General features: G+C 35.5%; 7 protein-coding genes across 7 annotated transcripts; 4 read left to right on the plus strand and 3 right to left on the minus strand.

The window, feature by feature from the left end:
• Positions 1-2,290: 2,290 nt before the first annotated feature.
• Positions 2,291-2,680, plus strand: PRCAT00005783001 (uncharacterized protein; the record flags this gene model as incomplete). Its single annotated transcript, XM_062955881.1, has 1 exon — positions 2,291-2,680. One exon carries the CDS (start codon positions 2,291-2,293, stop codon positions 2,678-2,680), a length of 390 nt encoding a protein of 129 aa, XP_062812440.1.
• A 2,036-nt stretch (positions 2,681-4,716) lies between these two features.
• Positions 4,717-5,166, plus strand: PRCAT00005784001 (uncharacterized protein; the record flags this gene model as incomplete). Its single annotated transcript, XM_062955882.1, has 1 exon — positions 4,717-5,166. One exon carries the CDS (start codon positions 4,717-4,719, stop codon positions 5,164-5,166), a length of 450 nt encoding a protein of 149 aa, XP_062812441.1.
• Positions 5,167-6,694: 1,528 nt separating this feature from the next.
• Positions 6,695-7,186, plus strand: PRCAT00005785001 (uncharacterized protein; the record flags this gene model as incomplete). Its single annotated transcript, XM_062955883.1, has 1 exon — positions 6,695-7,186. The coding sequence occupies one exon, from the start codon at positions 6,695-6,697 to the stop codon at positions 7,184-7,186; it is 492 nt and encodes a 163-aa protein (XP_062812442.1).
• A 324-nt stretch (positions 7,187-7,510) lies between these two features.
• Positions 7,511-7,753, minus strand: PRCAT00005786001 (uncharacterized protein; the record flags this gene model as incomplete). The annotated part of the gene is made up of 1 exon (XM_062955884.1): positions 7,511-7,753. The coding sequence occupies one exon, from the start codon at positions 7,751-7,753 to the stop codon at positions 7,511-7,513; it is 243 nt and encodes an 80-aa protein (XP_062812443.1).
• A 47-nt stretch (positions 7,754-7,800) lies between these two features.
• PRCAT00005787001 (uncharacterized protein) lies at positions 7,801-8,103 on the minus strand (the record flags this gene model as incomplete). The annotated part of the gene is made up of 1 exon (XM_062955885.1): positions 7,801-8,103. One exon carries the CDS (start codon positions 8,101-8,103, stop codon positions 7,801-7,803), a length of 303 nt encoding a protein of 100 aa, XP_062812444.1.
• A 1,016-nt stretch (positions 8,104-9,119) lies between these two features.
• Positions 9,120-11,060, minus strand: PRCAT00005788001 (uncharacterized protein; the record flags this gene model as incomplete). Its single annotated transcript, XM_062955886.1, has 1 exon — positions 9,120-11,060. The coding sequence occupies one exon, from the start codon at positions 11,058-11,060 to the stop codon at positions 9,120-9,122; it is 1,941 nt and encodes a 646-aa protein (XP_062812445.1).
• Positions 11,061-13,974: 2,914 nt separating this feature from the next.
• PRCAT00005789001 (histidine phosphatase family protein) lies at positions 13,975-15,363 on the plus strand (the record flags this gene model as incomplete). The annotated part of the gene is made up of 1 exon (XM_062955888.1): positions 13,975-15,363. One exon carries the CDS (start codon positions 13,975-13,977, stop codon positions 15,361-15,363), a length of 1,389 nt encoding a protein of 462 aa, XP_062812446.1.
• Positions 15,364-15,656: the final 293 nt, after the last annotated feature.

Consider the following 15,656-nt stretch of genomic DNA (forward strand, 5'->3'; position numbering starts at 1 on the left):
CTATTCTTATCTCAATAATTACTTTATCGAGGTTGAATAGGGTCGCTCATAGTGAAGATCTTCATGTTAAAGGGAAATGGAAGGTTGAATAGGGCACGATGCTGAATGTCCCCCCCCCCTCCCCCCACCCTTTCAAGTATAAACAAGAACCATACTTGCACTGTGGCACCGCCAAAAATTTTAGTGGCTTCATTAGTGAGATTTTTCGAATCATTCAAGAACGATTTCATTCTTCCTGTAATTTGTATGGAGTGAAGAGACTTTGATCTGGATTCTCTCTAGCACGAAAATAAATACTCGGTAACCAAGCTTTCCTCCTTTTTGAGAAATGATATTACATCTATTTCGTTAAATGGTACTGAAATCAAAATGCCTTGTTTTTAAATCTCCTATCCTTAATTCAGATATATCCAAAGAAAAAAATAATGAAAACATAGCTTAGAAGTCCAATTTTTTCTATGGAGTTAGCAATTTAAGTCTTCAGACTGATATTATTTAACTTAGAAGTATTCTAATCAAAAGTATAGTGTTGAATTTAAATTTCTTCTTTAGCATTAAATTATGCCCAGTCTATGCTCCATTTGATGAAAAAGGTATAGTGACAATATATAATGATTAGACCCTTCCCTTAAAAGTGTCAGATCAACAATTTTCGAACACCAAATAATTAATTACAAGACTCTAGGTATGATTGCACCGGATTCAAAATCGCCCAAGCTTTTCTTGATGATGTTTGAAATTTTGATTACCAAGCGCCGTTCAAAGATACAACTAATGAAGTTGTATCGTTTAAACTTAACCTGAATATAGCTTCGCATTCCGAATCTTACGAAAAGGATAATGTGAATTTCTCTTGACTGGTGAGTTTCGCAATTCGAAGAAATATTCAATAAACTTATTTATTGAAAACAATAGATTCATCCCTTAATCTTCAATGGTATTATTGGTGAGGAAAAACATGGAAATTCAGAGATGTCGTTAGATAAGTATAAACTGATAGTTAAATTCTGGACAAATTTGTTGATTAAATTGAAAAGAATAAGCTTAATCAAAAATTCTGAAATACCCCTAGTTATTTCAAAACATTGAATATGAAAATGAAAAGAATTCTCATACTACAGGGTCCCAATAATAACGGTAGCTATAAATTGTCTGGTACAAATTTTCTGTGGAACAAAGTGCGAAGTTATTTCTCCACTTTTTCATAATGACGTAATAATCCTTCCTGCAAGATCGCTTAGTCAAAAATTAGATATGAAAGATGACGTAAAACATCTCAAAAACATATAATTGTACTAGAGCAAATACGTGGTACAGCCAGTTTGCTTTCGCGCTGGTTCGTCAGTAGACGATATGTCGAAATCTGCTTTGGCTCATTACCATCAAAAAGAAATATAGAGAAGCGCATATTTTAGCAATACTATAGAGGCATTGTTTCCCTTGCACATTTTATATTAAATAGATGTACCTCGAGAGTCAATCGTTTCTGAAATAGAATAGATTGATCATGAGAGGTCAATGAGGCTGTTTTTTTGATGGTTTTCTCTTGTCGACGTTTATTTATTTAGCTCAAAAGTCATTTTGAAGAATATGTGTTTATTACTTATCGTTTTTCATCATTTTAATATCCAAAGAAACATGTTTACCAATATAGATATAAGTGAGCAACTTCATTTGCCAAGAATAAAGCGAGAATTCAACTAATTTTCTCTGTTGTTGCATCCGACCCTTTTTTCCTCGACTAGAATATCTTGCAGAAGATGTTTGACATATTAGCTGACCGATATGTTTTTGTATTGTTTAAATTCTCAACTGCGACATCTAGCTTCGATTTCGGAAGTTCTCGAATTATTTTTGAAGTGGGTAGTTTTTGCTCCTTCTTGAAATTATGAGCTCAGGGACTTTTTCCCTCAGCTATTATTAGCCTATTAAGCGAGATCTTAAAAGAGAAAAAGCTATATCTCTTTTAAGAGCCTTTTAGCAACACAATAATAAGAACCAAAGAGTCTCTATGAACGCGTTTGGATAATCAGACTGCATAATTACTATTCTTATTCAACGAGACAATAAGAAATTGCTTCTATCTGTTTCACATAACAAAGAGCTTCTTGTATTTATTTAGGTACTAGTTTTTAACAAGTATTACCATAACTACCATAGTATATCTCTACTATTCTAGCCTCTCGCTTTTCAGCATTAGCAAACGACTCATAAAACTATTTAAACGCTATGTTCAGCTATCTATCGAGACATATTTTCTAGTTGTAATATTGAAAAATTAACATAAAACATGTACTGGTTTAAATTATTCCTGTTTTACTTGTTCCTGGTGATAACTGCTTCCGAATGCAATGAAATCGAATTAAAGCTGCCGGAAAAAACCGATATAAGTAAAAATTTTTGCAAAAATGCAGGCAACGGCAACAAGAAATTGATTTTCATGAGCAACATTTCTTCTGAGACAGCAATTTTGTTTTTCTATGACGCGAACTCGTGGGATGGTGTAACATCTGACGAGCTCTTCGTCCTTGCTGATGAGAATTGTAATCCTGATAGGATCTGTTCGCTTCTAAGATTCATGCGTAGATTACACACACAGTTCTTTAAATTAATTATGAGTTCCACTCTTATTTTTTTTCTTCTCCGAAGCGTATTAGCACGAAGTTGCTACAGCAATTAATATTCATGTTTCCTTGAATTGACTTATTCTCAAAGCGTTTAATTCACCATCATAAGAGGCAATTTTCTTCTCAAAGTTTTTAGTCCGTTCATCTATTCTCGTAAAGTAAATGCAAGTTTATATTCTAATCGTCCTGATATAAATAGATTTATTAAAGGTGAGTTCGAAATTTCGTTAGGCTTTTCGATACGTGTTAGACTTACAGTATCAAAATTACACCCATTAATAAGATCTCTAGATACTCTAATGAATTAGTAAATGATGATCGAGTAAATCAAGAGCAGAGACAGGTTTGATTATTAAACGAATGGTGCCAACAAGTCCAGCTCCATCTAGTGACTGGAAAAAGTCATCCTCATATTTCAATCCAAATTCGTCATTGTCTATAAACTGGGATTCCGAACCTCTTAGTCATGATATCAGCAATGCCGTTGTACTTCTCCCTGCTGGCGTGGGTTAAAGACATCTTAGATATAAATGCTAGCTAGCTTTGTAATCTGTTTAACAAAATACTGCTTGTTGTTCAATCTAATCCCAGATTGTCGAAGAATATCGCCCTTTTATATAACATTGCCATCTTGTATCCCATAAACCTAAAACGAAACCTGTGGGTTATGTGAATGAATACCGGTCATAAATCTGACATACGTGTTGATCAAAATGTCTATCTGTACAGTTCAACTTTTATAGTTTCGTTTGAAGTATTTAATTCTTGTGCATATTATTCACATTTTTTATGGCGGCGTTAATTCCTGTATTTATTGTAGGGAACACACTAGAAGTGGAGACTTCGGATTTAAATTCTGCAGGTTATCGCCTTTTTTGTTAGTGGAAAACTTTTATATGCATATTATTAAAAATGTATTAACATTGTCTAATCTCAATTTCGTAATTTGTAATAAAAGCAAGCATGTTAGTATAAAGGATTAAGACAAATTTCCTATCGACGATAATGCAGTTACACTTTTAAAGTCAATTGTCTACTCTGCTTTAAGAGCTCTTTCTGGAGTTGTGACTGTCGTTTAAGCATGATACTCATATAGCCTTCCTCTATATTTTTCTGCAGTCACGTTTTTTTCGTTGACCACTTTTACTTGAATTGTATTCAATTGGTGCTAGATGCATCTTAAGTGGTTCTAACTAATTGATTTTTCAGGGGCAGCTGGTTCTTGTTGAAAATAATAACAATTTCAGATCTTGGCGTGACTATGCATATATTATCTAAATCGGTATTGAACGTAATTTGAAATTACACTTCACGTCACATCAAGGTCAATGCCCGCAGGAAGTCTTATTCTTTGAATACCAGTGTAATTTATGTATTCACAAAAGCTGTTAATGGCGTGACTTAGTCTGAGAAAGGTATTTTTGACTTAATCTTTCAACAGATACAAGAAAGGGAAACATTGGTAGTTTGTCAGGTTGTGCTTCTTCTTCGGAGACTTCGAGTCGCAGGTCACAGAGCGTAAAAGAAATGTAGAGTATTTACTGAAGAAAAGAGATATACTATGTCGGCCCATTGCCCTCTTGGTAAGCTTTTCAGTCATAAAGTCCTTATTTAGAGGACAGCATAAAGAACGCAAAAGGCATTTTATTCTCACTAACTTATATGTTTGATCTTTCAGTAGTTAGCAAGGTGTCCATCGATTAAATGAAATATTTGGACCAAGATATCAAGATGTAATTAATAAGATTAGACGTATAGTTTGAAGCATCTAAAGCTTGTAAAGAAATTATTCATTTCTGCCCGGAGATTCGATAATTCGGGATTGCATGTGGGCCCGCATTTTATGTCGTCTTCACTGAGAGCCAAAAATACTGAAATTAAAGAAATAGGAATTTCATATTAATAGCGGGACTTTTAAAATAGAAAATTTCAAAAATAGAAAATTTTCAAAAATAGAAAAACAATTCGAACCCTAAAAGCATTTCTAAAAATGAACCAAAGAAATACATATAAAAAAGCTTCTATAGGCACCTATTCATATCAATTCTCAATAACTAACTTTTAGTTAATCAATATTACATTACAAAAGATGAAATTGTTGAATAGTATTATATTTTTATCCGGCTTTCTACTTAAGAGCGGATTAGCAGACCAGGGACCTGAAGTTGCAAGGATTATCTTTTATGAAGGTGACGATTGTTTAGGAGATCAAGCTGGTACAATTTGGACAATGTATGAAAAAGGTGACAATCTTTGTACTTATAAAGGAAACACTAATAGCGTTTACTTGGAATTTACTGGGACTCTGGATTATCAGGTTGGACTTCAATTATCGGAAGACCGTAAATGCGACGATGTTATCGTGGATGTTGCGACGAATATCAGTGAAAGTGGCTGCTTCAATTTGACAACCGGAGGTAGTTTGGATCCACAAGGGATTTTTGGTTATCAGATTCCACCGGAATCACTGGCAGCTACCGCATATAAAAATGCGAAAAAGCAGGGGAATATAGATTTTGTGACTGTGCTGTATGCATAAATCATTTTGAAGTCTCGAGCTTGATTTTACCTTAAAGTATCCGAAATATTTATATATAGATATATATGAATACTTATACAAGATCTCAAATTTTCAAACATAATAAAAACTTGCTTTCTTTTTAATTGAACTTAAAGAGCGATTACTTATTTATTATTGTTGCCTCAATAATGCTTTTTTTATGATAAATGTCGAGGGGAATGGAGATTTGGCTTGCAATGTATGCCAAAAAAAAACTTTCAAACTTCTATTTTTAGCATTGATGTTATCTCTCAGTTCTCTTGTCTTTATTGTTCTTATTTCCTGATATTTGTGGAATTCATAACCAAACATGATCGGGATGTCTTTCCTTGAATACCCCTTAAGAAATATATCTAAGGAATGATTAGGAATGGTTTTCGTTATTGATAAAGATGAAGCCAAGCATTATAATGCCACAACCATGAAGTCTATTAAAGCTGGTTACGGTATATATTATATTTCTTTTAGCTATTTTTTTACTTAAAAAATGTAGTCATAAACGATTTATACTGTATGCAACTAGCACGATCAATTTATCTGGAAAGAGTTCTAGAAACTTCAACACAATAATTAAGAAGTTATTTAGTCATATAAGCACAAATGTTTTTTACCAAATATAGGCAGATAAATATTGTGGTACAGCTTTGTTGCTGCTTTCTTCGTGGTTTAAGGGAGCAAAATGCTTTTATGGCGATGATACTACTTCCTTTAAATTTAATAGAGCATTTTAGGAGATGAGACATATTATTTGAATGATCTACAAAATTGGGACATCAAAATGAGCATATCTATATTTGCAGTACTGAACCATTTTCTTCGGCTTATACGCGCAGTATCGCAATTAGGATCTCTTTAAATAATGTGGGAGGTCAAAAATAAAATATCCTATATTCAGAAAAGAATGGTGACATGATTAATAAATGGCAAGAATCGAAACAAACCTACAGTTAGAGCAAGAAAAATTGTACATCTTAGGATTATACACTGATCACTGCAATAAAAAATTTGCAAGTCAATTATGTTTACAAAGAACAAAGATATTAACTCGCCACCCTATTTCGTTTTTTAAGAATAGTCGCCCTTCTAGGTCGTCAAAAGATACAACATTCTTGCGCAGTCTAAATTACTAAATCGCTTACAAATATATTCTTCCAGATGCTTTTTCGCAGCGTAGCCTGTACTTATGTTAGTTTTTCTGAGGAGACATTCTGTCAATTATGAAAGGAATTGAAGAAAATCTAATTTGAGAATCAGTGAACCCATTTAATTCGGTCAGTAGTAATGAAGCTCTTTGTAACAGGTGGCACAGGTTTTGTCGGGGCACCTTCATTCAGGATTTTGAAAATTTCAAAATTCTTTAGAAATAGATCAAAGAGCCGTAAAGGCTATACTTGAGACTTTTGAGGGAAGCAATAAATTCTTTGCCTACACGAACGGTCTTCTTGTATTACCTACAAAAAAAGGAGAAGCTGCTGACGAGTCCACCCCAATTGCATATGAAGATAGCATGTTTCTACTTCGTAAGTACACAGAAAGGCTTGTGTTATCCTATGATTGTAAGGGGGTTAGAGTTGTGTCTGTAAGATTAGCTCTTTCAGTTCATGATAAAGGTGGCCGTACTTTCATTGGTCTTTTAATGGAAAATGCAAAGAAGAACCACGTGTCTTATTATGTGGGGGACGGCGAAAATTTGTGGTCAGCAGTACATCATGACGATGCTGCAGTGCTTTACAGGCTAGTTGTAGAAAAGGCACCTGTAGGGTCCATTCTTCATGCTGTAACGGAATTTGCTCCAGCGAAGAAAATCGCAATGGCAATTTCAGAAGCTAGAAATATCGCTGTCGACTCCTTCAGCTCAGCTCAGGACGTCGAAAAATTGGGGTTCATTGGTAACATAATTCAGGTAAATTCTCACATCTTGAGTGAGAAAACTAGAAGTGTCTTGGGTTGGGTTCCAACTAAACTCGATCTCCTATCCGATATTAAGGAGAATAGCTAGTTTTGTGGTTGATTTAGGATTATGGTAAGTTTAAACTAATTTTTTACTGATGCGGCTGTTGTCTGCTTTTGAACATTTCCAGAGCATTAGTTTTACGATTATATAATTTAGCTTTTCCGATATATAGGACTTACTCTAATCTTGAATCGACTTATCTTTTGATTCAAATCAATCAACTATTTGTCTTCCTAATATACAAGAATACCTGAAAGATATTATCCGATAGCTTCTTCATCCTTTCGAGTTTTTATTTCAGTGTTTTTCTCAGTGTCCTTGTAAGGTAGTGCGGGTTCGAGTTCCTATCTTTCTTCTCTTATACTTTCTTTAAAGGGTAATTTCTCTCATGAATGTATGAAAATTCTTCAAAGTCCACGGACCATACCATGACCAAATGACTGGTCCTGCTAAGCCTGCTAATGAATCAACTTTTGGGTCTGCTGCCAGTTTATCAACTAATGGTTGGTAGATAATCTCTCCCGTTGTTTCGTAAAGCTTTTTAGCCTTCTTTGCTCTCTCAATCCGTGTCTTGTAAAGCGCCTCTCCTTGTTCCAGGGTAGGCATCTTCATGGTCGCAATATCTAAGCCTGGTTTCTAATCAACGCAGCCCGCATAAATCATATAAATGTCGGTTTCATGGTCGCGGTAGTAGCCAGACACAGATGCCACGTCAACAGCTCTATCATCATAAAAAGCAATATCCAAACAATCAGGTCCGCCTTGGAAATTTCAACGAGAAAGATGGTGGCTTCGTCGATATCAACTCTCAAGACAAGATAATCTATTCCAGCTACTGCTTCTTCGTTCTTCCTTCTGGGATTCTCCAATCGTCCTGGTTCTCCTGAGCTTTCGCCAACTGTCCGTGGCTCGAAAATCAAAGTGGCATATCCTTGATTTGGAAAACGAGTAGCATATTGCATTGGTCCTTACTTTTTAATATAGGAAGAAGGTCCAATTGAAGTAGTACCCTTAAGCAATAGCGACGATGTTAAAAGAATGTTACAGAAAATTACAGATCATGGATAGTCAAGAAAAATACCGTCATGATTTCTATCTAGATAATCGCTCTGAGTTTTTTGAAGAACCTAATGAATGACGTAAGGTATCTGAAAACTTAACAATAAATTAGGTATGAAACAGTTCCATAGGAGTAAATTCATAAGACTGTAGGTAAAATTCCAATAGTGTCTCATGTATGTATTTCCCGTCGTAGCAGATGGAGAAAGAGTGGCCCTTTTTTTTCAACTTGAATACAGGTGAGACCCACCTCTAGATCAATATATCCCTTCTTCCTTGTGGAAAGTAAAGTAAACCTTGATCCATAGATATTTTGAGCACCTCGGCCACCTTCTTCCACGACCATGAATATAGATTTTTCAACGTACTCCCTAGCCAAATACTTTACTACGTATAGTGCACAGTGTTTACCGCAGCAGAGAATTTGGAGGGGCGTAATACTTTACAATTGATTTGTTGATTCAATCACGGTAACTTCACTACATGTGATACATAATTGTGGGAACATTTTTGCAACTAAATAACCAAGCAAGCAATGTGTTTTAGTTTTGATTCTAAGATTAATTCATATCACGCAAACACATTTGTAGGAGCTTGTCTGTCTCACCTTGGTAATCAAGCAATGTCTTTTTTGGCTTCCGAAGATTTTTTTTCGCTGAAGGTTACCTCAGATAGTGATTCAATTTTGTCACTTATTATCCCTGCGACTCATCTTTCTGAAATCAAATATCTTCGAGCCTTAGATTTTTCGTCTGCTTCAATCTATTATCAGGTTGATCTTTTTGCTAAAAAATGAAAAATATGACGCTTACAGGAACTTAACAAACTTATCAAATTTATTACTACAAGATCCTTCTCTCTTTATAAATAATGCTTCTTTAAAGCATTTCATTAAATCTTAAAAAGTATTATCAGCAGCCTATTTCTTAAGCTTAAGAGAAATTAAGCTTCCAATTCGATAGATAAAAATCAAAGCTACTAGAATTCCAATCCATTGACCTTTTTCGTAAGAAGAGTAACCTAAAGTCTGTAATATGGCAATTCCTCTAATCTTGCATTGCTCTGCAAGATCGGAATTGTACATACAGTGGCAGCTAGAATCACACTTGAAAGCTCTTTCTGAAAACTCATTAAACATCATTCCTTGAAAGACATATCTTTGATAATCAACCCAGTAAAATGTGTAGTACCAGAACACATTTAAGATATCTTGAGAAACTAAGAAACCACCAACTGACATCCAAAGACCATTAGCAAACGCAGTCAATGCCAAGGCAACCACAAAGTTTGGAAATAAGCTAGCAATAAATGTGGTCATAGACTCAGCAGCAACCAAATCCAAGAATAACCACATAACGTAGTAGCTAAACCCTGTGGAACTGTGCCTGAAGTTGCACATGAAGTAGGTTATAATGCTGAACATCAAAGCGATAATAAACAAGAAAGGGAGACCAATGATAAAGCTTGAAAGTACAAAAGAAAATGGGCCATACATCCCATTTAATCTTTCCCTCTTATATGAATTATAATCTTCAAGATATGCGGGAATATAAGCAACAGACATAAAAGACATAAAAGCACCAGAGAAAAATATTGCGTTAATGAAAGGCTGAATATTCTTTTGGTCATTGTTTAATCGTAACCACACAGTCCCCATCATTATAGCCAAACCAAAGTACATAATCATCCGGACATAATATGCGAAAACATCTCTTCTGGCCTTTAAAAGAGACCGAGAGAGCAAAATCGATGTTTGTCGGTATTCTTCAAGAATCCAGTTTCTAAGTCTAACACAGGGCTTACAGAACAGTTTTTCGTCAAAATCAGCCATCGAATATTTTTCCTTTGAGATAGTTGATTCAAAAATTCTCGGCCCTTTTTCATTCCACTTTGAAATTAGGTCTTTAAGCACACTAGTTGAACAAGCATTATCCTCTGATTCCAGTGATCCTGAAAACTCAGTACTAATTAGATCTAGTACATATTCCGAAGGGTTCATGTATGGCGGAATTACATACCCAATGGAATTGAAGTACCCGACCAACTTATCCACATCATCGTTGTATACAGTTTTTCCCTTAGCCAAAAAAAGAACTTTATCAAAAGTTTCGAAAGTCTGAGTAGATGGCTGGTGTATTGAGCACACGACTATAATATTTTCCTTTATTGCGATTCTCTTTATCATCTGAATTACTTCCTTTGCGGCAACTGAATCCAACCCAGAAGTGGGTTCGTCCAAGAAAAGAATCGAAGGTGTTGAAATAACTTGAGAAGCAATACTAACTCTTCTCTTCTGTCCCCCTGAAATTCCTTTTTGAATTGGGGTACCTATTTTTAATCTTCTTTGATCATACAAACCGACATCTTTCAAAGTCTTCATGACTAAATCTTTAATATAGAAGGCAGGAACGTTCTTAAACTTAGCACTGTACTCCAAGGTCTCTTCCACAGTCAATGATCCAATAAGTGAATCCTCTTGCTCCACAAAAGATGTCAATTTTCTTACCATTGACATAGTGACATTATTTCCGTCTATCAAAACGTTGCCTGTTCTTTGAGACAGTCTAGGATCCGACCTGTGAGCTAAAACATTAAGAAGTGTCGTCTTACCAGAACCAGAAGGTCCCATGAGGGCCATCACTTCTCCTTTCTTTACCAGTCCTGAGATATTATCAAGAATATAGTTTTTTAATGAACTATCCTTCGAATCAGGAACAGTTAAAGTGATATCCTTCCAAAGAAGTTCTGCGGCGGTATCTTGGTTTGTAGTCATATTCTTTACTACGAGTATATTTGTCAAATACGTTAAGGAAACAAGCAGATTTTCTACAAGGAAGGAGCCACAAGAAATAACCTTCATACACAATAGTCATGCGGTTATTTTTTTGAAATTGTCGGCAGATACTTACTTCAGTAATAACCGAGCACTATTTCCGAGCACTTCTGTTTATGGATATCACCGCGAAGATATTGTGAATTTTTATACTATTGATTAGATAGGAAAAGGGCCTCCAAGACGGTAGAGAACTATAGCGGACCGGGTAGAAACTCATTCTTTAGTCATGGTATTCTACGAATCTCTTTTGGTTCCTCGGGCTCTTCGATCGACCTCAGGTCTTCGACACTGCCAGAACCTCTCCATCTATGCTGCTTGTTATCTCCTCCTTCACTCTAGTCACCAGTCACCATCGTCAAGTCTTAAAGATTGAGTGCATCTGTTCCTTTTGTTGTTAAATTTGAGGTATACTTGCTAGTAATTGGGTAATTTTGAAAATTTTTCCAGAATCGCCTGTCGCCACAATTAAATTAGAAAGATCAGGGTGCACATAAAGAATTTATTGGCGAATGGGTGAGTTGGTGCACAAGCATAACTTTAAGCTCAACAACTCAAGCTGTGGCAAAGTCTCTTTTAGGTAATCTCTTATACCGTCTATTACTCCCTTCGGTATAGCATCACGTTGAATAGGCGTTGACTTTCCTGCTTTTGGGTCAAAGTATAGAAATCCATCATAAATTTTTGTTAAGCCTTAAGAACCTGATTCAAAGAAGAAACCCTTTTCTGCATTGAAATAGCAGGAAAGCCTTAATATTATGATCTATCTTCTTCATCAATGTAAAAATGTGCAAGTGTTGAACATTTCGCCCCAAGTCGTCCTATTAAATCCGTAATCAAATCGGAACTTGCTCCACTAGACAAGACAACTTGATTTACATTATATTTTATACCGCTAGTGGTCTCAACACTGACACAACTCACCATGCCATCATATCCACTAACAAATTTTACGCCCAAGCATTTTAATTCCTTTGACACGGCCTCTGAAGTGCGCCTGGCTATCACCTATTCATTTTTAGGTACATTTTTTAATAAAAATACCTTCTCCATCCTTTTACTGGACCATTTAAAACTAGGAGTAATTTTTTGAATAAATCAGAAAACAGTATAAATTTAAATGGATTCATTCTATGCCTAATCTTCTTTCATTAAGATCTTTTGTTTCTGATAATGGTTCTTCCAAAGTAACTTTATCAATTATCCCCACTGGATGATCAAGTGCCCAAGAAACAGGATCTGTGTTCTAAAGGAGAATTTTTTTTTTGATTCATCCTCCGTTAGGTCGTTAATGATTCGTCACCCATCGTTTCAAAACAGCTTGCCACCTTTTTTACGTCGTTATTTGCAAAGATTGACGAAGTTACAGGATATTTATCAAGACATAAAACGTTGGTATAATTCCTTCTAGCTAGATGAAGTGCTTTAGAACAACCAAATGTTTCTGTGCCTATTTATCAAAATATTTAACAACTTGGAAAGATCCTCTAATTGTCGCACCGTTAGATTAATTTTCTTTTTATACTTGGACTCTTAAACATCTCATTGCAAATTGAATATATTTGGTTTGACTTCAAAAGGCTAAATAGTTTGCAAGTTAATTCTGCATGCTCTTACACTGAACGGGGTAAGTGAATCTCCCGAGTGACACGCAAAGTCCACAACGTACCACCCGACAAGCTCAGTTTATTTAAAGGTGACGCTGTTGATACAGTGATAGTGACCAAGAAGGGCTTTATAAGTATTACCTTAGGATACCTTTTCAAGCAAGACAAGTTCTTGGCTGTATGTTTATATACAGTATCATAAATCTGCCCAAGTGTTTTTGGCATCAATTAAGTAAATTAGTCTCTAGAACTTCTCGACCTCTTCTTTTCTAAGAGATTTGAACATGTAATGATAAAAAGCCCAGAGTTATGGAGTAGGGTAATTATACGTTATTATCTATACTTGCTCCTCTTTAACAAATTCGCATAACATTAAGCACTCTAGGAGAGTGATCTACTGTAGTCATGTAAATTTTGGAGGACAAGAAACGCGATTGCTGATCAAAGCAGTAGATAAGTTATAGCTTTGACTCAATATCTCAGTAAATGTCTGCAGAGGAGCAATGGTAAGTGGAGTACGAAATTTCCATGGATTGAAGTTACTTGAATATCTTGCCCGAATTTTACTCTTACGCAGTCTATAGCAGTCTATAACTTTTCTACTTTTTTTTGATCGATACTCTTTAAGTATGAATTGTTGAACATTTGAAAATCTACCCAAGCTCTAATTTTATAGGATGGAAAGTCTTATATTGTAAGTAAGGATGCTTACGATATTTTTATGAATTGTGATATGATTTCATCAACTAGACGACTTTGTATTAAGTTTGCTTGACATTGATCAGCGATGGCATGTTAAATATCATTTAAGTATCATCAATAGTTGTATACTTGTGTATCCACTTCTGGAAGAGACTCGATTACGTGCCTAGAGTTGTACATTCCATATTTACACGTATACCATGAGGAACTTAGAATAAATGGAGGACGGTTTCATCTTATTTTTCTTGATGGGAGGGTTAAGTAACACTTCTTATCTTTCGTCAATAACAGTATGACGCTGTGAATTGTGTGAGAAATATATAGTTGATCTAGTTTTTTCTTTCAATTGTGATCCTGTCGGATCAATTGACTTCTTAAGGGCCATCGTTTGGGACGGCACTATCAGCCAATATCTAAGAGGAATCAATTTACAAATGAGAACGAGATTGTAACAAATGCGCAAATATCGCTCCTAATTAGTGAAATATTTATTCATTTTAGGTAAAACTTCAACAAACCTGCGAACTAATGCCTATATTCTTAACATCGATAAGATTAAGATGCAACATCTATAAAAAGCAATACGAATCCTAAAAATCGATTTTCTTCCATACCAAACAACTAAGCTCGACATGGTCTCCCTTTCGAAGGTACTTTCAGGTAGCTTAGCCATAGGTGGCACAAACATGTTCCAAGACCTTGCGACTCCTGAACAAGCAGCTACAGATCAATATGAAAAATTGAGATACTTGGGAGGAGCCGGTCCTTACGTTCAATTTCCTGGTATAGGTGCTTCCACAGATATTCCGGATCAATGTTTTCCAGAGAATGTTCAATTGTTTATGAGACATGGCGAGAGGTTCCCCACGTCAGGTGTAGGTAAGAGCTTCAAAGCTCTCTTGAAAAAGTTTTCGAAGTTTAAGGGAAAGTATACTGGAGAGTTATCCTTCCTTAATAATTATAAATATTTTGTCACAGAGAAAAGCGACTACGGTTTAGAATCAACACCCGCAACAGGTAGTGCTATTTTCGCTGGAACCACTGATGCAGAGAAGGCTGGCAATGTTTTGAGGTCAAAATATAGATCCTTATATAACCTGAATGAGACTCTTCCTCTTTTTATTGCCGGTAACGATAGAGTTTTCCAAACTTCTCAGGCTTTTGCGAGAGGATTCTTAGGTGATGACTACACCCCAGCTAAAGTTAAAAATGTTATTCTTGACGAAGGTACATCTCTTGGAGCAAACTCGCTTACGCCAGATTCTGGTTGCTCAGATTTCGCCTTCTCGAGTAGCACTCCAGTATCGAAGAAGTACGATACTCTGTACTTAGACGCTGCAAAAAACAGGCTACTCAAGGGTAACTCCTTTTTAAATCTCACCTCGGATGATGTGAACAATATGTTTAAGTGGTGTGCTTATGAATTGAATGTCAGAGGCTACTCTCCTTTTTGTGATTTGTTTACTAATGAAGAGTTTATTCGCTACGAATACCTGGTTGATTTAGCTGATTACTACTTGTATGGTCCAGGTAACAACAAATCAGAAACTATGTTTGGACCATTGTATGAGGCTTCTCTTAAATTATTGAAAGACCCGTCGGCTAAGCAAAAGATATGGCTCAGTTTTACTCATGATACTGAATTGTTGATGTTTCATAGCATCTTAGGACTTATAAAGCCTCGAGAACCTTTAACTCCTGATTACATACCATTCCCTAATATCTATACTGCAACAAATTTAGTCCCTGAAGGTGCTAGGGTTGTGCTAGAAAAGTACAAATGTCTGAATGAATCTTTTGTCAGATACATTGTGAACGATGCTGTTATTCCAATCAAGATGTGTGCCGACGGTCCTGGATTTTCTTGTAGCTTATCCAATTTTGAAAAAATTGCCAACTATAGATTAAAAGGGCTAAATTACAACAAAGATTGCAAAAATCCTTCTAACACTACTGATACGGTCTCATTCTTCTGGGATTATAATAAAAGGGTTTATAATGGATCGTTGACTGGTTTCTGAGCGAACCAAATTATGCTTGATACAAGTCTCATTTATCACTAGCTACAAGTTCCCGCTATTCAAAAGATAGAATCACAGCAATACAAATTTCTTATATACTAACTGTTATCCTACGTTACACGTTGCACGTATGACATTTTTCCCAAAATTCGAAACTCATTTTCATGTGAGTTTGAAAAAATCAATTAGAAGCCTAACAGTATTCTTTTGCTTGAAAAAGAAAAAAATCTCTTCTCTTTTTTGAATATTGCTTTGGTTACTCGGGTCCCTCTTTAAGGAATTCGAAGAAATAA

Source organism: Priceomyces carsonii (assembly GCF_900007245.1).
Source record: "Priceomyces carsonii strain CBS4050 genome assembly, scaffold: Debaryomyces_carsonii_scaffold_6, whole genome shotgun sequence".
NCBI classification, from domain to species: Eukaryota; Fungi; Ascomycota; class Pichiomycetes; order Serinales; family Debaryomycetaceae; genus Priceomyces; species Priceomyces carsonii.